The sequence below is a fragment of the Tursiops truncatus genome, chromosome 11 (genome assembly GCF_011762595.2).
Source record: "Tursiops truncatus isolate mTurTru1 chromosome 11, mTurTru1.mat.Y, whole genome shotgun sequence".
Classification (NCBI taxonomy): Eukaryota; Metazoa; Chordata; class Mammalia; order Artiodactyla; family Delphinidae; genus Tursiops; species Tursiops truncatus.
The window spans coordinates 21,184,737-21,210,409 of record NC_047044.1 but is presented as its reverse complement, the minus strand read 5'-3'; the positions used below and the strand labels follow the sequence as shown (position 1 = coordinate 21,210,409).

General features: G+C 38.1%; 2 protein-coding genes across 8 annotated transcripts in view; one reads left to right on the top strand and one right to left on the bottom strand.

Moving 5' to 3' along the window:
* BLTP3B (bridge-like lipid transfer protein family member 3B) overlaps nucleotides 1-15,504 on the bottom strand; it is a 103,900-nt gene extending 88,396 nt beyond the window's left edge. For 4 of the 7 annotated variants that reach the window (XM_019918591.3, XM_019918593.3, XM_019918588.3 and 1 more), the window contains exon 1: nucleotides 15,215-15,503. Coding sequence is in view for 3 of the 7 variants with exons in the window: in XM_019918588.3 (XP_019774147.1) it covers nucleotides 15,215-15,258 (44 nt within the window). In the remaining 4 variants the exon portion in view is untranslated. Of the gene's footprint in view, nucleotides 1-15,214 lie in introns of all 7 variants that reach the window. The other 3 variants (XR_002172906.3, XR_002172905.3, XM_073788311.1) reach the window with 1 other exon arrangement.
* A 4,279-nt stretch (nucleotides 15,505-19,783) lies between these two features.
* ACTR6 (actin related protein 6) overlaps nucleotides 19,784-25,673 on the top strand; it is a 32,127-nt gene continuing 26,237 nt past the window's right edge. The window contains exons 1-6 of the mRNA XM_019918632.3: nucleotides 19,784-19,942; nucleotides 21,891-22,008; nucleotides 22,593-22,661; nucleotides 23,531-23,654; nucleotides 24,848-24,983; nucleotides 25,076-25,132. Of these exons, the coding sequence (XP_019774191.1) occupies nucleotides 19,875-19,942; nucleotides 21,891-22,008; nucleotides 22,593-22,661; nucleotides 23,531-23,654; nucleotides 24,848-24,983; nucleotides 25,076-25,132 (572 nt within the window). The 5' untranslated portion in view covers nucleotides 19,784-19,874. The remainder of the gene's footprint in view (nucleotides 19,943-21,890; nucleotides 22,009-22,592; nucleotides 22,662-23,530; nucleotides 23,655-24,847; nucleotides 24,984-25,075; nucleotides 25,133-25,673) is intronic.

Genomic DNA, 25,673 nt, shown 5'->3' with positions numbered 1-25,673 from the left:
AATCTAAAATCAAGGTTACTCTATCCAGCAAGGATCTCATTCAGATTCGATGGAGAAATCAAAAGCGTTACAGACAAGCAAAAACTAAGAGAATTCAGCACCACCAAACCAGCTCTACAACAAATGCTAAAGGAACTTCTCTAAGTGGGAAACATAAGAGAAGAAAAGGGCCTAGAAAAACAAACCCATAACAATTAAGAAATGGTAATAGGAACATACATATCGATAATTACCTTAAACGTGAATGGATTAAATGCTCCAACCAAAAGACACAGGCTCGCTGAATGGATACAAAAACAAGACCCATGTATATGCTGTCTACAAGAGACCCACTTCAGACCTAGGGACACATACAGACTGAAAGTGAGGCAATGGAAAAAGATATTCCATGCAATTGGAAATCAAAAGAAAGCTGGAGTAGCAATATTCATATTAGATAAAATAGACTTTAAAATAAAGAGTGTTACAAGAGACAAGGAGGACACTACATAATGATCAAGGGATCAATCCAAGAAGAAGTTATAACAATTATAAATATATATGCACCCAACATAGGAGCACCTAAAAACATAAGGCAACTGCTAATAATTATAAAAGAGGGAATCGACAGTAACACAATAATACTGGGGGACTTTAACACCTCACTTATACCAATGGACAGATCATCCAAAATGAAACTTAATAAGGAAACACAAGCTTTCAATGACACAATACACCAGATAGATTTAATTGATTGATATTTATAAGACATTCCATCCCAAAACAGATTACACATTCTTCTCAAGTGCACACAGAACATGCCCCAGGACAGATCACATCTTGGGTCACATATCAAGCCTTGGTAAATTTAAGAAAATTGAAATCATATCAAGCATCTTTTCCATCACAACGCTATGAGATTAGAAATGAATTACAGGGAAAAAAACGTAAAAAACACAAACACATGGAGGCTAAAGAATACGTTACTAAAAAACCAAGAGATCACTGAAAAAATCAAAGAGGAAATCAAAAAATACCTAGAGACAAATTACAGTGAAAACACGACAATCCAAAACCTATGTGATGCAGTGAAAGCAGTTCTAAGAGGGAAATTTATAGCTATACAAGCCTACCTCAAGAAACAAGAAAAATCTCAAATAAACAATCTAACCTTATCCCTACAGGAACTAGAGAAAGAAGAACAAACAAAACCCAAAGTTAGTAAAAGGAAAGAAATCATAAAGATCAGAGCAGAAACAAATGAAATAGAAACAAAGAAAACAGTAGCAAAGATCAATAAAACTAAAACCTGGTTCTTTGAGAAGATAAACAAAATTGATAAGCCATTAGCCAGACTCATCAAGAAAAAGAGGGAGAGGACTTAAATCAATAAAATTAGAAATGAAAAAGGAGAAGTTACAACAGACACTGCAGAAATACAAAGCATCCTAAGAGACTACTACAAGCAACTCTATGCCAATAAAATGGACAACCTAGAAGAAATGGACAAATTCTTAGAAAGGTATAACCTTCCAAGACTGAACCAGGAAGAAATAGAAAATATGAACAGACCAATCACAAGTAATGAACTTGGAACTGTGATTAAAAATCTTCCAACAAACAAACGTCAGGACCAGATGGCTTCACAGGTGAATTCTAACAAACATTTAGAGAAGAGTTAACACCCATCCCTCTCAAACTCTTCCAAAAAAATTGCAGAGTAAGGAACACTCTGAAACTCATTCTATGAGGCCACCATCACCCTGAAACCAAAACCAGACAAAGATATTACCAAAAGAGAAAATTACAGACCAATATCACTGATGAATATAGATGTAAAAATCATCAACAAAATACTAGCAAACAGAATCCAACAACACATTAAAAGGAACATACACCGGGCTTCCCTGGTGGCGCAAGGGTTGAAAGTTTGCCTGCCGATGCAGGGGAGGCGGGCTCGTGCCCCGGTCCAGGAAGATCCCACATGCCACAGAGCGGCTGGGCCCGTGAGCCATGGCCGCTGAACCTGCGCGTCTGGAGGCTGTGCTCCGCAACGGGAGAGGCCACAACAGTGAGAGGCCCGCGTAACACACACACACACACAAAAAGGAAGATACACCATGATCAAGTGAGATTTATCCCAGCGATGCAAGGATTCTTCAATATACACAAATCAATCAATGTGATACACCATATTAACAAATTGAAGAAGAAAAACCATATGATCATCTCAATAGACGCTGAAAAAGCTTTTGACAAAATTCAACACCCATTTATGATAAAAACTCTCCAGGAAGTGGGCATAGAGGGAAACTACCTCAACATAATAAAGGCCGTATACAATAAACCCACAGCCAACATCATTCTCAATGGTGAAAAACTGAAAACATTTCCTCTAAGATCAAGAACAAGACAAGGATGTCCACTCTCACCACTTATTCAACATAGTTTTGGAAGTCCTAGCCACAGCAATCAGAGAAGAAAAAGAAACAAAAGAAATACAAATTGGAAAAGAAGAAGTAAAACTGTCACTGTTTGCAGATGACATAATACTATACATAGAGAATCCTAAAGATGCCACCAGAAAACTACTAGAGCTAATCAATGAATTTGGTAAAGTAGCAGGATACAACATTAATGCACAGAAATCTCTTGCATTCCTATACACTAATGATGAAAAATCTGAACGAGAAATTAAGGAAACACTCCCATTTACCATTGCAACAAAAAGAATAAAATACCTAGGAATAAACCTTCATAGGGAGACAAAAGACCTGTATGCAGACAACTATAAGACACTGATGAAAGAAATTAAAGATGATACCACCAGATGGAGAGATATACCATGTTCTTGGATTGGAAGAATCAATATTGTGAAAATGACTATACTACCCAAAGCAATGTATAGATTCAATGCAAGCCCTAAGAAACTACCAATGACATTTTTCACAGAACTAGAACAAAAAAGTCACAATTTGTATGGAAACACAAAAGACCCTGAATAGCCAAAGCAATCTTGAGAAAGTAAAATGGAGCTCGAGGAGTCAGGCTCCTGGACTTCAGACTATACTACAAGCTACAGTAATCAAGACAGTATGGTACTGGCACAAAAACAGAAATATAGAACAATGGAACAGGACAGAAAGAGATAAACCCACGCACCTATGGTCAACTAATCTATGACAAAGGAGGCAAGGGTATACAATGGAGAAAAGACAGCCTCTTCAATAAGTGGTGCTGGGAAAACTGGACAGCTACATGTAAAAGAATGAAATTAGAACACTCCCTAACACCATACTCAAAAATAAACTCAAAATGGATTAGAGACCTAAATGTAAGACCGGACACTATAAAACTCTTAGTGGAAAACATAGGAAGAACACTCTTTGACATAAAACACAGCAAGATTTGTTTTTATCTACCTCCTAGAGTAATGGAAATAAAAACAAAAATAAACAAATGGGTCCTAATGAAACTTAAAAGCTTTTGCAAAGCAAAGGAAACTACAAACAAGACAAAAGACAACCCTCAGAATGGGAGAAAATATTTGCTAACGAGGCAACTGACAAAGGATTAATCTCCAAAATATATAAAGAGCTCATGCAACTCAATATTAAAAAAACAAACAACCCAATCCAAAAATGGGCAGAAGACCTAAATAGACATTTCTCCAAAGAAGATATACAGATTGCCAACAAACACATGAAAGGATGCTCAACATCACTAATCATTAGAGAAATGCAAATCAAAACTACAATGAGGTATCACCTCACACCAGTTAGAATGGGCATCATCAGAAAATCTACAAACAATAAATGCTGGAGAGGGTGTGGAGAAAAGGGAACCCTCTTGCACTGTTGGTGGGAATGTAAATTGATATAGCCACTATGGAGAACAGTATGGAGGTTCCTTAGAAAACTAAAAATAGAACTACCATACCACCCAGCAATCCCACTACTGGGCATATACCCTGAGAAAACCATAATTTAAAAGAGCCATGTGCCACAATGTTCATTGCAGCTCTATTTACAATAGCCAGGTCATGGAAGCAACCTAAATGCCCAATGACAGGCAAATGGATAAAGAAGATATGGTACATATGGAATATGTAATGGAATATTACTCAGCCATAAAAAGGAATGAAATTGGGTCATTTGTAGAGAAGTGGATGGATTCAGAGACTGTCATACAATGTGAAGTAAGTCAGAAAGGGGAAAACAAATATCGTATATTAACGCATGTATGTGGAATCTAGAAAAATGGTACAGATGAACCGGTTTGCAGGGCAGAAATTGAGACACAGATGTAGAGAACAAACGTATGGACACCAAGGGGGGAAAGAGGCGGGGTGGCAGGTGGGGGGGTTGAGATGAATTGGGAGATTGGGATTGACATGTATACACTGATGTGTGTAAAATAGATAACTAATAAGAACCTGATGTACAAAAAATAAATAAAATTAAATTTAAAAATTAAAAAAAAGAATGTCTATATGTGTAAAACAGTCATTCTGCTGTACAGCAGAGATTGGAACAACCCTGTAAATCAACTACACTTCAATAAATAAAGGTAATAATAAAATATGGAAAGAGAATGCAGTGCCAAAACTGGCCTGAACGCTTACAAAAAGTAATCAGACAGAAAGTCTGAGTGTGGGGCAGAGAATACTCCTCTATATTAAAAGACACTAAAAAGACCTAACAACCAAACATGTGAACCTTGCCTCCTGAACTGAAATAAAAATGCTGTAAAGACATTCTTGAGACCAGTAGGGATGACACGACTGACTGTTTATTTCCTTGGATTTGATGTGGTGCTCTAATGGTGTAGAGTGGGGTCTCTCAGCCTCAACACTTAGGAGACAGAAAATTAATTCTCTCTTCTGGGACTTTAGCAGCATTTCTGGCCCCTGCCCATTAGGTGTCAGGAGCACCACACCCGTTCAGGAGCAATAACCTGAAAAGTCAGTGCTGGTTTAGAATTAGGAATGAAGGTTGCATCACATCATGAATTTACTAAAGAAACACCTTAAAATGGTTAAATGGTGAATTTTATGTTACGTGAATTTTTTTTCAATAAAAAATGTAATAATAGAAAAAAAAGAGAGCGCATAGGGCTTCCCTGGTGGCGCAGTGGTTAAGAATCCGTCTGCCAATGCAGGGGAAACGGGTTCGAGCCCTGGTCCGGGAAGATCCCACATGCCAGGGAGCAACTAAGCCCGTGCGCCACAACTACTGAGCTTGCCCTCTAGAGCCCCCGAGCCACAACTACTGAGCCCGCGTGCCACAACTACTGAAGCCTGAGCGCCTAGAGCTGTGCTTGGCAACAAGAGAAGCCACCGCAAAAAGAAGCCAGGGCACCACAACGAAGAGTAGCCCCCACTCGCCGCAACTAGAGAAAGCCCGTGTGCAGCAATGAAGACCCAACACAGCCAAAAATTAATTAATTAATTAATTTAAAAAATATTATACTTAACATTAAGTACACAAAATAAACTCTTTAAGTCCTTCAGTGAATTGATCAAAACATCCTCATTATCAAAAGAGCCTTCATACTTCATTAATTAAATTAGACTATGATGCCTAACCCATTAAAGAGTAGATAATGCTAATTACTATTTTCAAATAGCTGACTATAAGTTTTAAAACTCACTCATGCAACATCAGAAAGAACTGGTTATAGCTTTAAGTGCATTGCCAAACCTTATATACTAGAAGACATTCTAAGAGAATTGCATGAGCCTGTAGCTACATGGTAAAAAAGAAAAAAAAGAAAAAAAAACCAAACAAACATGAAGTCGGTGCCTGACAAAAAGAAGAAGAATCAGAAAATATTCTCAAAGTATCTTTATGTGGGGCATAGTAAGTGCTTGCATCTACAGAAAGAAAAAAAAAATGGGGAATAGAAGAATTACCTGAGGGCAGGAAATTCAGACAAAAGGTCCCTACTCGTGGTGAAAGCAAGTAGTCAGTTGCCAGGGTTTCTTAGACTCCTCTGGTACTCATTTGGGTGATTATGAAATTCACAGCACACCAATCTCCACCACAGCCAGCAGGGATCGCTGCAGGGAATGGGTACACAGGGGACACAGAAGGGAGCAAGTTTAAGGGAAGGAAGAGGAAAGGAATGATATGATAAAAATATTTAGCTCTGATGCACTTTAAAGAAAATACAGTTGTATTTCACACTGGATTAACTAAAGGCAAATGCTGCTTAAATTCTAAGATAAATTAATCATTTATGATTTTCTTCATTCTCTCTACCACTGGTAGCACTACTACTCTATTAAATCAGTATTTTAAAATTTTTATATTAAAAATAATATTTAACAAAAATGAGATAGCTATATTGTACAAAAGTTATACAAAGACTGAACTGTACAATTCAACATTAAATGAAACCAATTAGCACAAGCACTCTAAAAGACAAGCAACCTATAAATACAAATTGTCAAAATTTTAACTGCCGTAAGGCCCAGTTAAAACTATAATCCTCATTTCATTTCATAGAGAATACTAAAGAGTAAAGTTACCTATGAAAAATAACCCACAAAACCAAGAGATCCAGCAATAAACTACATCTATATACTCAAAAGTAAATTGGAGAACTAAAGTATTAAAAAAAAGTTTTAATTTAAACTTTTTGGATATAAATCAACTTTTCATGTTTCTAAACAACTACTATGTACCACAGTACTGTGGCAGATGCTAAAGATACAATGGTGAATAACATAAGCATAGTTACTGCACTCAGAATTCAAAGCCTATCAGGGTTATTCTACCCTTAAAGAGATGACAGTCTATGGAACTAATAAACATGAAGCTTTTGTTTTAATAAATAGACAACAGTAGAGGAAAACAACACGATGCTATGATAGCAGTGGCAAAAAGGAGCCAGAGATTCCTCTCTTAACGGTATTTTTGGGTAGAAAAAGAGTACATTATACATATAGCTAAAATGAAGTCTTAAAGGATAGACTAATATAGAGATTCAAAATTTACACACAACATTCTCTTTGGCTGGGAGAAGTCTCGAAATAAGTCAGTGAATTATGAGACAGATCAATAGTAAGTCTAATGCCTGAAAAAAAAACCCAAACAAACAATAAATTACCATATCCTGAGTCAAATTTGCTCAGCTCTTAATTTTGTTTTAATAACTTGGTCTTGATATGATAACTACTTATATTTCACTTGTGGAAACAGTCATAAAGCCTTTCACTTGTAACTTATGTTCAATGTGAGCTAATACCAACTTGTAAATACCAATATTTAATAAATATTAAATTACTCATCCTAAGTAACATAATATGCAGACTTTAAAACATATAAACTGATAAGAGATCAACTTACTAAGGAAACGTTTAGACTGGAAACTGCAGTATTAAGGCAAAGTGCAATATTGCAAAAAAGTGATATAGCAAAAAAATTATGCAAGTAAAAAGAAATAAATGGAGAAATTGTCCTTCCCCAACTTTAAAGAATTGCTGAGTCAAAAGACTATGTTTCCCAAGCTTCAAAGGACTGCAAAGTCAAAGTATTCCCAAGTAATAAAAGAATCTCCTAAGGGATATTGCAGGAGGATGATAAAACACCATAAAAGAGTAATAAGGGAAATGCCAAAAACTAAAAGAAAAGCAAACTGTTAGGTGGGAACAACAGCCTGAACAGGTAGTATAGAATAATCAAATTATAAGGGTGCTGGATCAGTGACTTAACCACTCAACACTACCTGTTAAACCTTGGGAAAGTCAAAAACCTCAATGTTTTAATAACCTCCTTCTAGGAGACAGGAACAAATACCTTCTGATAGGATTATAATATTACAACATCCAATGGACCAAGCATCCAATCTCCATTTCACCTGAAGTTTTCAAATCAATCTCCTAAAAGTAACTTTTCCAAGAACCAATATCTTGGTTATAGTTGTAAATTAATGTGAAAGAAATGGGCACCTTGCTCAATTTCAGATGCTTCTACATAGTGTACGTAATAGAAAAAAGGAAAAATCCACCCCCTAAAATTCAACTCACAATTCACTTCTCTGTAATTATCCATTGCATAAGCCAAAGGATAACCACACACAAAAAACACTGACATTGTTGTTGCCCGACTATAAGAGATGCAGTCTAAATTAGCTTACAAATAAAAGGGATCTCCAGTAAGATACTTAATAGGCATCCAAATTAATGTATCCAGAGCCAAACTCCCGATCTTCTTCCAAAAGCCTGCTCCTCCTCCATATCTTCTCCAGCTTAATTAACAGCAACTCCATCTTGTCAGTTGCTTATGTCAAAGTCATCCATAACTGTTCTCTTTCTCAATGCACATCTTATCAGCAAATCCTGAGGCTCTGCCTTCAAAACACATCTAGAACCTATGTATCCCAACAACTCTACTGCATCCACCTAGCTCCAAGCCAATATTTTTCTCATCGGGATAGTTATCACTTTTCATTGGGCTCTTCTTCTGCCCTTGCCCTCCTATTATTTATTTCCCACTTGGCTGCAGTGATCAATGGCTCAAAGCCTTCCAGTGGCTTCCAATCTCACTCAGGGTAAAAGCCAAAGTCACTACAAGGTCCCACAAGATCTGGCCCTTGTTTTCTCTTTGATCTCATCTTCCTCCACTCACCTCACTTCACCTATATCGGCGGCCTCGATATATTTGCCAAAAAATGACAAGTAAGCTTTCACTTCTGGATCTTTGCATTTGTTCCCACCCCCACTTTCAGGTCTCTTCTCAAATAACATCTTCTCAATTAAGCCTTCTCCATCACTAGATTTAAAATTGCAAACTCTGTCCCCGCCTCCTTGCACTTCCTATCCCCTTTCTGTGTTATTTTTTTCAACAGCACTTACCACAAATTGATATAATGTACTTCACTTATTCATTTAATTACTCTCAGCCTTCTCTGATTAAAATGTAAACTCCATCGAGGGCAGGGATTTTTGCCCAGCACTATGGACCAGTACCTGGTACAAAGTAGCACTCAGTAAACATTTGCTAAATAAACAACTAGTATATACAGGATTATTGGAGTAAATCAGCATTATTGGAGATTATTTTTAAAACAATACAATTTAAGTAACCAAACATTACTTCAAAAAATCCCCAAAATTATAAAAGTAAATTTATTTATAATCCTAAAAGGTAATATTTAACTCACTCTTCTCCCAGTTGCCTCATCCAAGTAAACCAAATCTCACAAATTTGATATGGCAGTACAGTTCTAGAAATAGGTTACATTTAGTGATCCTATTCATGCTTCTTATGCCAGAATAGGAATCACTGAAATTTTCCAAGAGTTGAGACCATGTATCTCTAATGCCCAGTTCTCAATAACCTGGTACATATAAACTCTCAAAAATTATTTATTGAACTTTAAAGTGAAAAATGTAAATAATTTGCCTGTCAATAATTATATGAAATTATAATTTGAGAAAATAATTTCTTTTTTTTAAAGCTTTTTATTTTAAAAATATTTATTTTATTTATTTATTTATGGCTGCAGTGGGTCTTCGTTGCTGCGCACGGGCTTTCTCTAGTTGCGGCGAGTGGGGGCTACTCTTCATTGCGGTGCGCAGGCTTCTCATTTCGGTAGCTTCTCTTGTTGAGGAGCACGGGCTCTAGGCGCGTGGGCTTCAGTACTTGCAGCACGTGGGCTCAGTAGCTGTGGCTCACCGGCTCTAGGGCACCATCTCAGTAGTTGTGGCGCACGGGCTTAGTTGCCGGACCGGGATCGGACCCGTGTGCCCTGCATTGGCAGGCGGATTCTTAACCACTGCGCCACCAGGGAAGTCCTGAGAAAGTAATTTCCAACAGTCTAAATAATCTATGTTGTATTTCTTTTTAAGAATGTCTGATACAAGAAGAATTATGGACCCAGTGGTATTCATCTCCAATTACATGCACCTTAACTTCTCTTCAGCAATGCACTTCCATGGCCTTTTCTGATACCTTGCCCTAAACTAGGCTTACTCTAAAATCTTTTTTTTTTTTTTTTGCATTACCTGGGCCTCTCACTGTTCTGGCCTCTCCCGTTGCGGAGCACAGTCTCCGGAAGCGCAGGCTCAGCGGCCATGGCTCACGGGCCTAGCCGCTTCGCGGCACGTGGGATCTTCCCGGACCGGAGCACGAACTCGCGTCCTAACATCTTAAACTTTAACATATATGACACTTTCAGACAAAACATCTAATCCTTCCAGTTTTCTCATTTGTTCTTCTCAACTGCTCTTCTAGTAGATAAAATTTCCAATCTTTTGAGGGTTTTTTCCTTTTCTCCCCAGGCTATCATCAGCTGCCCCACCCCCCTTCTAGCCTTATACAGCCTAAGCCATCCCAATCAATACACTGTGAAGCACTGGAAACTCACTTCACTTTGCCATTCAGTCACAAGATCATGCAAGCCCTCAACCCTTCCTAATCTCCTTAACAAATATTCCAAATATTTAACAATCTTCTCAGGCCACCCTCCCTTTCTACTTGTTCCTTCCCCTTTATTTAGGGAGCATGTCTTGTTGAGACTGTCAAGTAGTTTCTCTTACCTAGATCCTTGGAGCTGACCTGTATCCAAGCCCTTCCCAAGTCTGTTTCTCTAACCTTCCCATAACCTCTGTGGTACACTGATATCCTTCTACATTACTTTTCTACTTAAGTTAATCAGAGCCCCTCTAGAGACTCTATGTTTCCACCCCAGACAACTGCTCCTGAACCCTGGACTCCAAACCAAACTGATAACCATGCACCTTTAGTGATCATGTCCCTCTTTTGTCAGGAACTCTTTATTAGCAGTCACCTCCTGGGATGAAGTTCAATTTCAATTTCCTTAACATAGCAAATGAGGCCCTCTGAAATCTAATTAAGTTCAGTGCCTATTAAAGACACCAAATGGAGCAGCAAAGCCTGACTCAAAATAGTTCTCCCCATGACCATATTTTTGCTCTATAACCCTTTGCCATTGTTAATTGATCCATAGATAAACAGAACTGGGCCAAACATTTTCTCTCCCAGGAATCTGAAACTTGACAGGAGATCAGATTGGGAGTTATGAGAGATGGGACAGCACCCTAAAGCAGTGGTTCTCAACCAGGAGCAATTTTGCCTTCCAGGGGACATTTGGCAGCGTCTGGAGACATTTTTTCATTGTCAAGACTGTGGGAGTGCTATTGGCATCTAGTGGGTAGAGACCAGAGATGCTGCTAAACATCCTACAATGCACAGAGCAGCCCTTTACAACAAAGAATTGTCTTGTCCAAATGTCAGTAGTGCTGAGGTTCAAGCACGCTTCCAATTAGGCCCTAGGAGTTGTCTAGTTCCAGATTCTGTAACCCACCCCAAGAGCCTTCTGTTACATTTCCTTTTTCAGCCTAAGTTAAACAGAACAGGTTTTTGTTGTCTGAAGACAATATAATCTTAACTGGCATAGTATCCTAGTTTAATAATCTGACATACATGTGTATACTTTAAACCAGCTTCTCAACCTCAAAACTATTGACACATAGGCCAAATAATTCTTTCTGTGGGGGACTGGGCTGTGTACTGTAGGATGTTTAGCAGCGTCCCTGGCCTCTACCCACTAGTCACCGCCCCACCCCCACCCCTGCCAAGTTGTGAGAATCAGAAATGTCTCCAGACATTGCCAAATGTCCCCTGAGGGGTAAAAACACCCATATTTGATAACTACTACTTAAAACTATACAAAGACTGTACCCAGGTGTGGTGTATGTCTGTCCTGCCAAACCCCCAGTAAACCTTGTGCCCAGCACAATATGCCTTGAGCCAAAGGAATAGTGGGGAGCATTTGTATCTAAATCTTCCCCACCCCTTTTCAGGTCCTGGCTTAAATGTACCCCATCTTCAAGCTTCTATTCCCCCCCTCTGCCTTTGCTGGAGCACGCATGTACACATACCACAGTAACAGGTAATGAGGCCTTGAGCTGAAAGGTAGCTCCTGCTCTTATTTCTTTTCTTACACTTGTTCTAACTTTTCTTTAGAAGTTTCCATTTCCTTCTGAAAAAAATACTCTCCTAGAGAAGCCTCCAAAACATATTTTATGCTGATGATGGTATGAAAGATCAGGGTAAATTCTCCTTCAAAGGCTTTTCCTGTTTCACTTCTCTTAAAACGCAACTACTCCAACCCCCATATCCAACACACACACACACACACTAACTCTCCCTCTTCAGTACTGTTTTCATTAACAATGAAAGAGATGCTTGGAATACAAACTAAACAATTAGGCAGGGAACAAGTATATAGATTTACACTTCTCAAATAGTTCAGCGTTTGCTTAAAGCATTTGTTAATCTCTTAAGAATAATTCCCCTTTCATACTTTTCCAATACACCAGTTTCTTAAGCCCCTGTATCTAAGTAAACCTGGTTTTAACCTTACAATTTCACCATACTTCAATCTCAAGGCTCAGGGTTGGCACTCTCTTTCTCCTGTTGCTTCCTAGATAGTCTTCCTTACTGGAAAACCCCTTATATAAAGGGTCATTTTCCTAGTCCTTCCTTTCCAGGACACCGGCACCACATTTATTCAATGATTCAATTGCCCATTATTCCCTAAAACCACAGGAAAATAGGTCATGCCCAATATCTGCAATAATATTGGTGGCTTATAGTCTTGCCTTAGTTAAAAAAAACAGCAATGTGAGGGAGAGTCAGTTCATTGTTGTCATTCATGCATTCATTCAAAAAATAGTCGTTGAGTGCCTACATTATTCTAGACTCCGAAAAACAAACAACAACAACAAAAATCCCTATCCTCATGGAATTTACATACAGTGGAGAAGACAAACGAACTGCAAATAAATAAGTATATATTATGACTGATGAGAATGAGCGCTACAGAGAAGAGTATGGTCAGGTAAGGCCTCCGTTAAGAAGGTGCCATGAGTTCCATTCACTGGCCATAAGAAAGGTATTGGAAGGTAGTATGTTCTAAGTATTTCCTATCAAACTGTGTTCCAGATGATTAGATCAGTATAGTGACATCTTCATTACTGAATAACCTGTAAAATTAAGCTTGACCCAGGTAATTTCAGAAGTTCATTCCTATTTGAGTAACTATAATTTATCACAACATCCACCTTGTTTCTTCTACTGTCATCCTTTATGTTTATAAATAATTGTATTTTTCTTAGGAGATGACAAATGACAGCAACAGCAGTAAGATTAATATTTTAACCAAGAATATGAATTTGATGCTCTTCAGTTCATCTGACTTAAGGAAGTTTTGAAATGTGAAATAACTGAAAACTCAAGTGCTTCAAAAACTCATCTCAAAAAAATCATTGTTATTTACAACACAGCTATTGAAAATCATACAGATTAAAAAGTAATCCTCGAGAGTAGCACTGACATATATACACTACCAGATGTAGAAGAGACAGCTAGTGGGAAGCAGCTGCATAGTACAGGAAGATCAGCTCGGTGCTTTGTAACCACCTCGAGGGGTGGGATAGGGAGGGTGGGAGGGAGACGCAAGAGGGAGGGGATATGGGGATATACGTATACGTATAGCTAATTCACTTTGTTATACAGCAGAAACCAACACACCATTGTAAAGCAATTATATTCCAATAAAGATGTTTAAAAAATAAAACAAACAAACAAACAAAAAAGTAATCCTCAAGGCTCAATTCTGAATGTGTCTATTTTGTGAAGTTAGCCATTACCTTTACAACTAATTTTTAAGAGTCCTTCCAAACTGGAGTTCTACAAGAGAATTAAACTCTAATGCCCTAAGGCACTCACTGACAGAACAAACTTTTCTCCTACGCATCTAGAATGGAACTAGCTAAGTACTATCATCCTAGGGAGAGTGAGAAAATAGAAATTCAAATCATTTTCTATAGGTCTGAATTTTCTTGTAGGAACTGAGTATGAGAAAGGCTGGAGGACATCTGATAAGTCAGATCTTACTTAAATCATAAAAAATAATAATAAAGATAAAATCTTCCAAAGTGAGATAATTCATTATTGGACTATACGGACAATTTTAAAAGAAACTTTCCAATTAGTGATAATGTTAAGAAATGTAGATTCATAAATGCTGCTATAATTTGTTACTTTAAAAAAATATATCTTATTCAATGTTATAAGTGAGAAAAATATTTGCTGAATCACAGAAATAATTATTTTGCTCCCTAATATATAACCTGTGGTATACAACGATTTGGAAAATCAAGAATTGTTTGTATTACGAAAGTATATCATCACACCCAAGTGTTTTCCTAAAATCAGTTAAAATTAATCATTAATTTACAGACAAATAACAGAGAAAAGGGTCATAACTAAGCAGTTTGAATTCGCTGTTAACAACTCGCAAACAAGATCCTACATTTAGCCTGTGTCTTGAGACAAATATGGAGAAGTCAGGGGCAGTAACAAACTGCCAGCTTTACTGAGTCATGATTCCGACTAAAACCACGTTACGAAATGGAAAGAATGACAAGTCTCGGGTTTATTACCACAGATGTTGGCTCCCTGAATTTATAGGTCTTAGATTAAAATAAAGCAAAAAACAAACAAAAAAAAACTGCTTTGTACGAATGATGTGGGGCTAAAACGACTCCAGAAAGAACTCGCCAAAGCTGGTAACTCTGATTATTTACCTAAAACAAATCCTAACTGTGCAAACAGGCACACCCTCTAATGCATTAGACTGGGAACGGCGAGGTAAAGTGAATTCAGAACAATAACAAGGTTAACATTTCAGTGAGAAAACAATTCTCAGCCCTAACAGTCCACACTGCGCCAGACGCCCTCGGTTAACGGAACCACTCAGCTCCGAATGGAGGCGAGCAGACACCGGGCACCTGGGTGACAAACCATCTGCAGCCTACGCGCAGGACCGCCCGAGAGGGGTCCTCCAAACGCCCCCAGACGCCGTGTCGGCAACGATCCCAGTCCGCCGCCTCCCCCGGCAGCCCAACACGCTCCTCCGCGAGCCAGCCGGGAGAGAGAACCCGTCCAGGGGCGAACCCATCCAGGGACGAACTCGTCCGGGGGCGAACCCGTCAGAGGACTGACTCGTGAGGCCAGTCTTGGGCGCCGCAGGCGACGGGAGATCCGGGGCAGCGACCTCTGCCCGGACTGGAGCGGGGAGCCCGAGGGTCGCCTCCCGCTCGGCTGCCAGTCCCCGCCGCCCCCGAAGCCGCAGGTTGCCTCTGATAACCAACTAGGGCGGAAGCGGACTAGCGCCCACGCCCGAGGCTCTGACTGACCTGGAGAGGTGCTTCAGGATCTGTTTCTTGATGAGCCCAGCCATGGTGCCGAAGCGGGGGTCGCCGCGCTCTCTCTCCGTTCCTCACTGCCTCCTCTCTTCGTGGCCGTCTCCTCTTTGTCTGGGTTAACCCGGCCGGAGGAGAGGCGCGTGAGCACTCACGCCCAGGACAGACCTGAGCCCCCTGCCGAGGCCACATCCGCCACCGCTGCCGCCAAGGACCGGGAGCATTCCTCTTAGGTAGCCGCGGCCGCCGCCGGCGCCATCTTGGCTGCAGCATCACCTAAGAGATCTGGGGGAGGGCCGGAGCGGGGCGGGCTCGGGGCGGGGCGGGCTCGGGGCGGGGCGGGGCAACGCAGGCTCCGGACAGGCTCTTGCTGCCCCGCCTCCCTCCCTGGGACTAGCGCGCTAGTGCCCCTGACACTGTTGGATGCTTTGACTCCCAACCCCAGAAGCTTCTTGGGTTTTAGACCTCTGTCCCCACGCTCTAGTCATGTCCCCGTCTCCATCACTGAGTTCTTCATACACATCTTCTCTTTTTCATTTCCCTGTCAGAATTTGCTCTACAAACGGCTCTAATTGCTTTGCTTTCTTTACCTACTCAGCTTTTTTCATATTCTTGCCTCAGTGTCTTATCCTTTGCTTAGATATTCTGCTTTTCCCCCGGCTAAATGCTATAATTTGATGTTTCCTCTAGAAATTCTAAGAGAAGTAAAAGTTGATAATGTGTCTTAATAGAACCCAGGACCTGGGAATTAGAAGGCCTAAATTTAAGTCCTGGCTCTAGTATTTTCTAGCTGTGTTAAGCTGGAGAAAATAATTTACTTACGTTTAGCTTCAGTTTAATCTTCTATACAATAGATTAATAATATCAGCCTTACCCAACTCACTAGGTTGTTGTATCTAAAGAAATAAGGATTTTAAATTTCACTTAAAAATTTCTATGTGGGCTTCCCTGGTGGCGCAGTGGTTGAGAGTCCGCCTGCCGATGCAGGGGACACGGGTTCGTGCCCCGGTCCAGGAAGATCCCACATGCCGCGGAGCGGCTGGGCCCGTGAGCCATGGCCGCTGAGCCTGCGCGTCCGGAGCCTGTGCTCCGCAACGGGAGAGGCCACAACAGTGAGTGGCCCGCGTACCGAAAAAAAAAAAAAAATTCTATGTAAAGGAAGGAAATTGTTGAAATAGCAGGGAGAACTATTACAGCTCTGCACCTTCACCCCACCCAGCCCCAAACCAACATTTTACAGAGGTGAAAATGACCACTCTGTTTACAGAGGTGACATCTAAAAGTGGGAGGGGGGGAGAATAACACTACCTCTGAGGGATGTATCAGAAAATGCTGTGGGTGTCTATGGGGATGGCCAGGGGATAGTTTACACATATAGTCCAACACCTGAGCCTTTTCAAGCAAGGGAAAGGAGATATATGTGGATTGACTGTTTACTCACTTAACATTTATAATGCACTATAAATGAGGCACTATTCAAGTAACTAGGTAGCCTAAACAAACAAAACCTGTTCCTGCCATCGAAGAGTTAACAGCCTCAGAGGGAAGCTAAATTCCTAGTGCTAGGACCTTGAGCTCTATCATTACACTCTTGTTCAAAGCCTTGCTCGACCATTTTGTAGCTGTGTAAACTTGGGCAAGTTATTTCACTCTCAGCCTCAGTTACCTCATCTATTGGAGATAATAGTACCTAACACAATTTTGTGAGGATTAAATGAGATTATGCATATATAGTGTTGAACAAAGTGCCTAGCATATGTCAAGCTCTTAATAATGCTATTATTATCCTTAGCATAATTGAAAATAGAAGCAAAGTGCTATGAAAACACAAGGGATGGAGTGATTCTATCTTGTTTAGCCAGAGATGGATTTACAGTGGAGATATTATTTCAAAGGTGAGAATGTCAGTTTAAAGTTAAACGGACTGGCCCTGAAGTCAGACTTGGATTGGAAACTTTGCTCTGTGGATTTTTAGCTATGTGGTTGTTGTGAGGATTAAGCTAATGAAGTTTAAGTACTTAGAGAATGCCAGACACAACTGTGGTTTAAATTTACATTTTTGTTAATTGGTATTTAATTCTCAAAGTATGATTTTCAAAAAGTTAAAAATGTGACTGTCATACAAATATATAATGAATGTGCATCAAAGATTTGTTAACTCATATTGGCAAGAACCAACAAGATAGGGTATAAAGTTAGTTCACTCATTAATGTGACTTAAATCTGTTGCACATGTTCATTATGTATTTATATCAGAGTGATATTTTTAACTTTTAAAATTACACATTCTCAAAATATACATGTATTTGAAAAGTAATAGTTACATGCTTGAGATTCTTTGTACTAAAACCTGGGAGGGGAGAGTGCATGGTGTGAAGGTGAATAGAGTCAGGGCTTTTACTGAACAGTCTGTGCTGAAACTGGCTTATACTGGCTCATGAGAACCAGTTGTGCACATCTCTTCCCAACTCTGTGTTCTGGTGTTTGATGAGTTCAGGAAAGCTTGAAAACAGCCATTGTGACAGTATTTTCACCACAGAAAATGGTAAACACTACAAATCAGGACTTTTTTCTTGGAGATCCGGTTGTTAAATATTTACCAACACAGTGTAGGATGGGTTGAAGGGGGATGAGATTGCAAATGTATGGACATTATTTCATAGGCAGTGCCAAGTCTTGGGAGACTTCTATGGTGACTGAATTTGGGGAAGATGATCAGATTTCTGATTTAGAAAAATAGTCTGATAACCATACTGGCAGTACAGAGGACAGATCATGAGAAGAGAATGGAGACAGGAGCCTTGAGAAGGCGGCAGCATTACTATTTTTGGTGAAAGATAAGGCAGTATCAGTAAAGGTAAATAAACAAAAAAGGGTCAAGGACAAATTCCAGAGATTAATACAAGGATTGGAGTTGAAGTTTACTGAGGTTTTTAGTTTGGGGCACCGGGTAGATATTGGGGTACACCACTAATTGAGACAAGTAATATAGGTGAAACAAGCAGTTTTGGAGATAAAATTGTTTTGGATTTGTTACCTTTAAGGTTATCTCAGGACCCCTGGATAGAAACATTCAGGTTGCAGGTGGGGGTAGAAATTCTTCTTTAGGATTTATTGGTATTCAATGATAGCTGAAGCCAAGAACAAAAATGATCTTGATCCAGGATCAGGTAAATATGAAGGAAAGCGAAAAGGGAAGCTTTTTGAAAGAGCCTATTTTAAAAGATGAGAGGTGAATAGAAATGATGGTTACTCTGTGATGTAAGACTGATAAAATATTTTTTACATGGGGGATCCTATCAATTTAATATTGTTAGAGAAAATAGAATGACTAAAATTGGACATAACTAACTTTGGACTTTCAATGACTTTTTGATACAAAGGAATATAGACACCAATAGAATGCCTAACTTAAAGGAGTTTGCCATGGCAAAGGTAACAATGATCACATGATAAAAGGATGACGATGATGATAATTACTAACAGGTACTTGACTTTTATCATTTACTCTTCATAAAATAATTCTGCAAGGGAGGATTATTATAGTATTCCATTTTACAGATGAGGAAGCTAAGGTGTAGAGAGGTTAACTAACCTGTCCAAAAGGTTTGGTGTAGAGAGGTTAACTAACCTGTCCATTTTACAGATGAGGAAGCTAAGGTGTAGAGAGGTTAACTAACCTGTCCAAAACATGTAGTTAGCCAGGATTTGACCCAGGAGTTTGAATGCAGAGACTGCACTCTTAACTACTATCTTTGATTTCAATAATAGGACCTACTTCATAAATTGTAAAGATTAAATTAGTAAATATACATAAAGCTCTTAGAACAATTTAACCACACGCATTAAGCCCTATCTAAGTATTAACCCTTATCTTTATCGCCCAAGGTTACACAGCCATTTTGTGGCAGAGTCCGGATTCCAACCTAAAATTCATTCTCTTAACCATTACGATATAGACAAGTGAGCCCAAGACATTAAGGGAACACATATGAGGAACACCTAATTTCAGGAAGGGGAAAGGAGGAGTGTGTCAGAAGTCTAGAAGCTTTTTGAGATAAGACACAAAACTCCGTGCAGAAGAACAAGCAGACAGGGAAGACTGTGAGTTAAAAAAGCGAGGCGGTTGACGTGTTGACGTGTTCCGTGTTTGTAACAGAGTGGTTGGATCCAACAGTCAGAATGGCAGTGGTGGGCAATAAAGCTGAAGAGTCTTCATATCCAATTCCGTGCTGCGTATGGCTTTGCAATTTATTCTTCAAAAGACGTTACTGTCTGAACAATACTATTCGAACACACACACACCCACAACCTTCCCCCCCAACCCCCCACAAAGATGGTTCGTTATAGGGGTTAGAAGAAACTCCCAAGAGCGACTCAATCTGCAAAAGTAAAGAACAATCACACATTGGGCGAAAAAAAACAGCGTTTTCTCTCTTATTGGATCTGGCCAAAACGTAAACGGGTTGAGACAGGAAGCACGTTACGACTCTTGCTGGCAGGCTGGGCTGCAGTGCAATCTCTGCCTTCCGGCGTCCTCAGTTGCTAAGGGAGAGCGGAAGCGCCCTTACGCTCCGTGGGTGCCACCATAGAGTGCCGGAAAAAGCGTGAGCAGAAGGGTCGGGAAAAGAAAGCAACTGCGGTTAGTACTAAAATGACGACCTTAGTGCTGGATAACGGAGCCTACAACGCCAAAATCGGTTACAGCCATGAAAATGTCTCGTAAGTGTTCGCTTCCTCCGAGGGACAAAGCATATATGCCTAGTAGTTACGTATATTACGCTTCATCTTGGGACGTCTGTAAACTGCAAACGCCCCCGCGCGGCCCTCAGGCAGAGGGATGCTCTGGTTGGAGTTGGGTAGTTTGAATGCTTTGAAGTGAGACATGGTTACTAACTTTGGGCTACGTGGCCCCGGAAGTGGGACGTGTTTCGTTTCGTAACAGGAAATAGTACAGGAAAATAGGCTTCTAAGGAAGCGGTTCCCGAAAGAGGGGTCCGTACACAAAGTTCATGAACCCTCAGGAATCGTGGGCAACGTTTTTGTGTATATGCATTTTTGGGGGGACGCGATCATAGCTTTCATCAGATCCTTAAAGGGTTCCATGGCCCCCAAAAGTGTAAAAACCACTGTTTCAGTGGCTGTAGACTTTGAAGGCTTTGTACTTTAGCCGTTCTAAGTGCTCATTGGCTGACCTGGTTAATTAGACTCAAACAAATACTACACTGGCTTTCATAAACTATGTTTGAGTAGAGACTAAGCAAATTAAAAGACACACTTTTGCTCTAGAGTATTCACAGGGGACTTTTCCCCTTCCTCCCTCCTTTCCTTTTTCTTTTTTTAGAGGACAAACTGCGTAGGAATGAATATTGTTACAGTCTTATTTTGGCAATGTGTATCATTGTTCTCATCCTTTGACAGCAGTTCTATTATCAGTTACTTAAGGAATAATTTAGAAGTCTTGATAAGAGTGCGGAATACTCTATTATCATGTATAGACATTGTGTATGGTGACACAAAGGTGTAGGGAGAAGCAAGCTAAATATTCAAGAACAGTAAATTGACTAAAATTGTAATACAGCCAAGATTGACTACAAGGCAGGTTTTAAAATTATGTCCTTGGGCTTCACTGGTGGCGCAGTGGTTAAGAATTCGCCTGCCAATGCAGGGGACATGGGTTTGAGACCTGGTCTGGGAAGGTCCCACATGCTGCGGAGCAACTCAGCCGGTGGGCCACAACTACTGAGCCCGTGTGCCACAACTACTGAAGCCCGCACGCCTAGAGCCTGTGCTCTACAACGAAGAGAGTAGCCCCCAATCGCCACAACTAGAGAAAGCCTGTGTGCAACAATGAAGACTTAATGCAACCAAAAATAAATAAAATAAATAAATTTTAAAATATATTGTTTTTATGTCCTTGAAGACTATTTAAACATAGAGAAAATGACAGCATAGTAAGTGAAATAATCAGGTATAAAACATTTTTACAGTATTATCCCAATTAATGCAAGGATTTTAATCGCCTTTAGCGCAAAATAATCCTTATACCAAAGTGGAATGTTTTGGGGTGACAAATTATGTTCCCCTTCACTTTCTCTATCCCTTTCTCTGTATGTGTGTGCATATATATGCACACACACACGCATACACACACATACATGTGTACACATGTATGATGGATTATGGTTCTAGTTTGTCTTCCTAACCAGATTGTAAACCCATGGTGCGCAGCAACTATATTTAAAACTACTTCCTACATCTGTACCTTATAGCATCTTGCTGATTGAAAATCTTTGACTCCATGGAAACTTAATTTTATGGTCAGAATTTTGAACTTGGATTTTTTTTTTTTTTCTTACCAGAATGGTATTAAGAATTTTCCAGGAACTTTATTTACCTCAGCCCCTCTTCACCTCTGTGCAGTGGCAGAACCAATACCCACCCATAAGGGTGTCCTGAAGATTATTTGAGAAAGATAATGGGTCCAGTACAGAACTGGTATATACTAGAACCTTAAAAAAAAAAAAAGGCATGTAAAAATTTTTTGAAGACAGAATGAGAAACACTGGTTTTGGATATTTTTTGACACCAAGGGTGGTGGTTAGGTAAATGTATTTTTAGGAACTAAGTATTTAGGGAATAATTACATTATTTGTTTCTTTGTTTATAGAGTTATTCCTAACTGTCAGTTCAGGTCAAAAACGGCACGTCTTAAAACTTTTACTGCCAACCAGATAGATGAAATAAAGGATCCTTCTGGACTCTTTTATATTCTTCCTTTTCAAAAGGTAATTCAACTGTATGTCATTTCTAGCATTAAAGACCTAAACTGAAGGATAATTTGGAATGTATATTTAAGATTTTGTATGTATGAAAATATTTTTGAATCTCTGAGAAAAAGTTATTTTAATTAAGATCTTATTAAAACCAAAAGTTGAATTTAAATTGTCATGTTAAAAAATTGACCATGATTAATTATACTTCAATGAAAAAAAATCAACTATACTTCAATAAATAAAAATAAAAATAAATGACCATGATTTAGTTACTGATTGTGGGTACTGAATTTTACTTGTTTATGTTAAAGCTAAATGAAACGAACACATTAAAGAAAAAGAGTATAGAGAGGCATCTCTACATATTGGTGTGTCTTTTGAACCCTTGATATTTTGGTTATTGTTAATTTGTAATATTTTGAATTTCTAAAAGGAGAAAAACATACCAATATAATAGGTTTCAAATTCAAACATCATTAGACTGGTGAATGTGACCATAAAGAGATAAGAATCAGTGATTTAGAATATATTAATCTGATTTTTAAAAAATTGTTCAAATATTTTTGATAATTAAATTCATAAAACAAATTTTTTAGGGCTACTTGGTGAATTGGGATGTTCAAAGACAAGTCTGGGATTACCTTTTTGGAAAAGAAATGTATCAGGTAACAAATTGGAGTATGTATTCAAATTTCTATTTCCATGTCTTATTCAAATGAAAAATTTAAATCTGTGCTTATATCTTAAGATTTATAAATTTTTGAATACGTTTCTTATATATATTTAAGTCATTTAAGCTACTGTGCTTAACTTTGATTTTCAAATAAGTGCAAGTGAATGGAATTTCCATTGTGAAGTGGAATTTGAAGTTGAGAAGAGATAGTCTGTATGAAACTTAAGATTAAAATTTTTACTTCAGATTTCTGCTATTCTTAGACCAATTCACTGTCTAATTTTTTTCACAATAAAATATTTTTGCTGATATATCTGAATGTGTGAATGATACAATGTTAAAATTTTGTGCTTTTAATATCTTTAGTGTGACTTTAGGTATACTGAGAAAATGTTCAAATTTTAATGCTTCTTAAGAGTGTGTGGGAGAGAATTATGTAAACGTTAAATATTCTAAAGCTTCTCACCTTTTAACTTTTAAAAACAAAATAACAGTCCCAGTGCCTGTAGTTGTATCATTTATTACTTTTGCATAATTATCTTTAAACAATTTGACAGTACCATTTTATCAATGCTATCATTAAGAGAGTTAAAATTATATGATAGTTAAAGTGCATGTATTCTGTAACCAGACTTCCCAAGTTCAAATCCTAGGTATGTCACTAACTAGTTATATGGACCTTCGTAACTCATTCAACACTATTGTGCCTCAGTTTGCTCACCTTTTAAAAGGGAATAATAGTAAGACGTGTTTCCTAGGGTTATTGTGAGGATTAAATAAATGTGTTTATATATATAAAACAAGTACTTATAATTATGACTACAAAGTTACAAAACTTTGGGAATTTTTTTCCTCACATAGGTTGATTTTTTAGACACTAATATTATTATCACAGAACCATATTTTAACTTCACTTCAATTCAAGAGTCAATGAATGAAATCTTATTTGAAGAATACCAGTTTCAAGCAGTATTAAGAGTAAATGGTGAGTTAAAGTTTTTATTGAAATTGAGTTATGTGAATATGAATATGAATAGAGTAAAGAAACACTTAAGGTCCAAGAATATTGGGTGACATTCTTTTTGATTTGAAGGAAATAAAACCTGGAATTTAAGAACTAGATGGACCCTTAGAGATTATCTAGTCAGACTTCTCTCACTTTATCTTTTTACTGATATGATATTTCTCCCTAATGAAGTTACTAGCCACATTTCTAATCTCTGAAAGATTATTGTTTCTGAGTTAGTTGTCTTTTCTGTCACTGATGTGTCTGCTATTGTTATTATTATTGTTTGAAATAATGTTAATAGCTCAGGCTGCCAATATGAGGGAAAATAATCTGTAAATATTATTTAGAAGTAAGTTTATTAAAGGCTAGAATCACATTACATGACTGTACAAAGAAAGTATTCACATATTTAGCTTGTAGAATTTAAGTCTGTATAAGCAACAGTATACTGTAATGGTTAGGAGCATAATCTCTAAACAGTGTTCTCAACCAAGGGTGATTTTGCTCCTGGGGACATTTGACAAAGTCTGGAGACATTTTTCGTTGTCACAACTGGGAGGGTGCTACTGGCATCTAATGTGTAGAGGACACAGATGCTGCTAAACATCTTACAATGCACAGTAAAACCCCCAACAACAAGGAGTTATCTGGCCCAAAATGTCAGGAGTTCCAAAGTTGAGAAACCCTGCTCTGGAGTCACACTGTCTATGTTTGAATCCTAGCTCTGTTACTTTCTAATCATGTGACCTTGGGCACATTATTTAACTTCCCTGTGCTTCACTTTCTTCATCTGTGAAATGGGATTGTTGTGAGGATTAAAACACACACACTCATGGAGTTTAGAATAGTGCCCAGCATGTAATAAATTCTCAGTAAAATCATCTGCTATTAAAATAATTATTATAAACTGTGAAGTGAATATTTACCTTTAAAAGTTGATCACAAATTTTTTATCATTTTCCACAAAAATATCATGTTTTAAAGTTTAAGCATTATAAAGAGCTTGTGACAGAATTAGGAACGTTATTTTAAATTAGCATTTTTCCTATAAATAAAGTTTTTGTCTTTCTGCTTGTTTTAGTTTGCTACCTTTCTTTATTTATTGCTTTAAATTAATTATACTCTTATTCAGTGTGTTTATTTTTTCTTTATCTTTTTTTTTTAAATAGCTGGGGCTCTCAGTGCACATAGGTATTTCCGAGATAATCCTTCTGAATTATGCTGTATCATTGTAGATAGTGGATATTCCTTTACACATATAGTTCCTTATTGTAGAAGTAAAAAGAAGAAAGAAGCAATTATTCGGTGAGTTGCATTCAATTTTCATCTTATTTCTTAGAATAAAACTGAATGAAATGTGTAATAAACTGAACCAAATTTGAATTCTCCCCTTTTAGGATAAATGTGGGAGGAAAACTCCTAACCAATCATCTAAAAGAGATTATATCTTACAGGTAATACTTAACTTTGATTCTTTGGGAGGATGGGATGCTGGGGGTGAACTTTTTAAAGTAATTTAAAATTATTCCTTACCTTTAGTTCTAAGTTCAGGTGGCAATTCTATATTATTGCTTAGAAGACTATATCACATATATAAATACTAATGATGTTCAAGTTGAAAAGCTTTCTAACATATGAAATGGTAGTGTCCACCAAAAAGACATTTCCAAATTCTAGAGAGCTTAATACTTAATAATATTTTAAAATGACAAATGTATATGTACCTCATAAAACAAATTTAAAAATACGTATAAGGAAATAAGGATCCAAAAAGAAAATAAATCTCTGCCTTCCCTTTCCATTTCTCTTGTCAGTTTTACTCCATACACAGCATAATATTTCAACTTTATTATCTTTTACTCTTTTTTAATCTCTATAAGCCTTAATAATATATTGATATGTTTCTGGATTAGCCAATATTAGTTGACTGTCCACTATTAAAAGATGAAGAATTAGTACTTAATCACGTGCCAACTCTTCTCCTGCCTCCTAAAT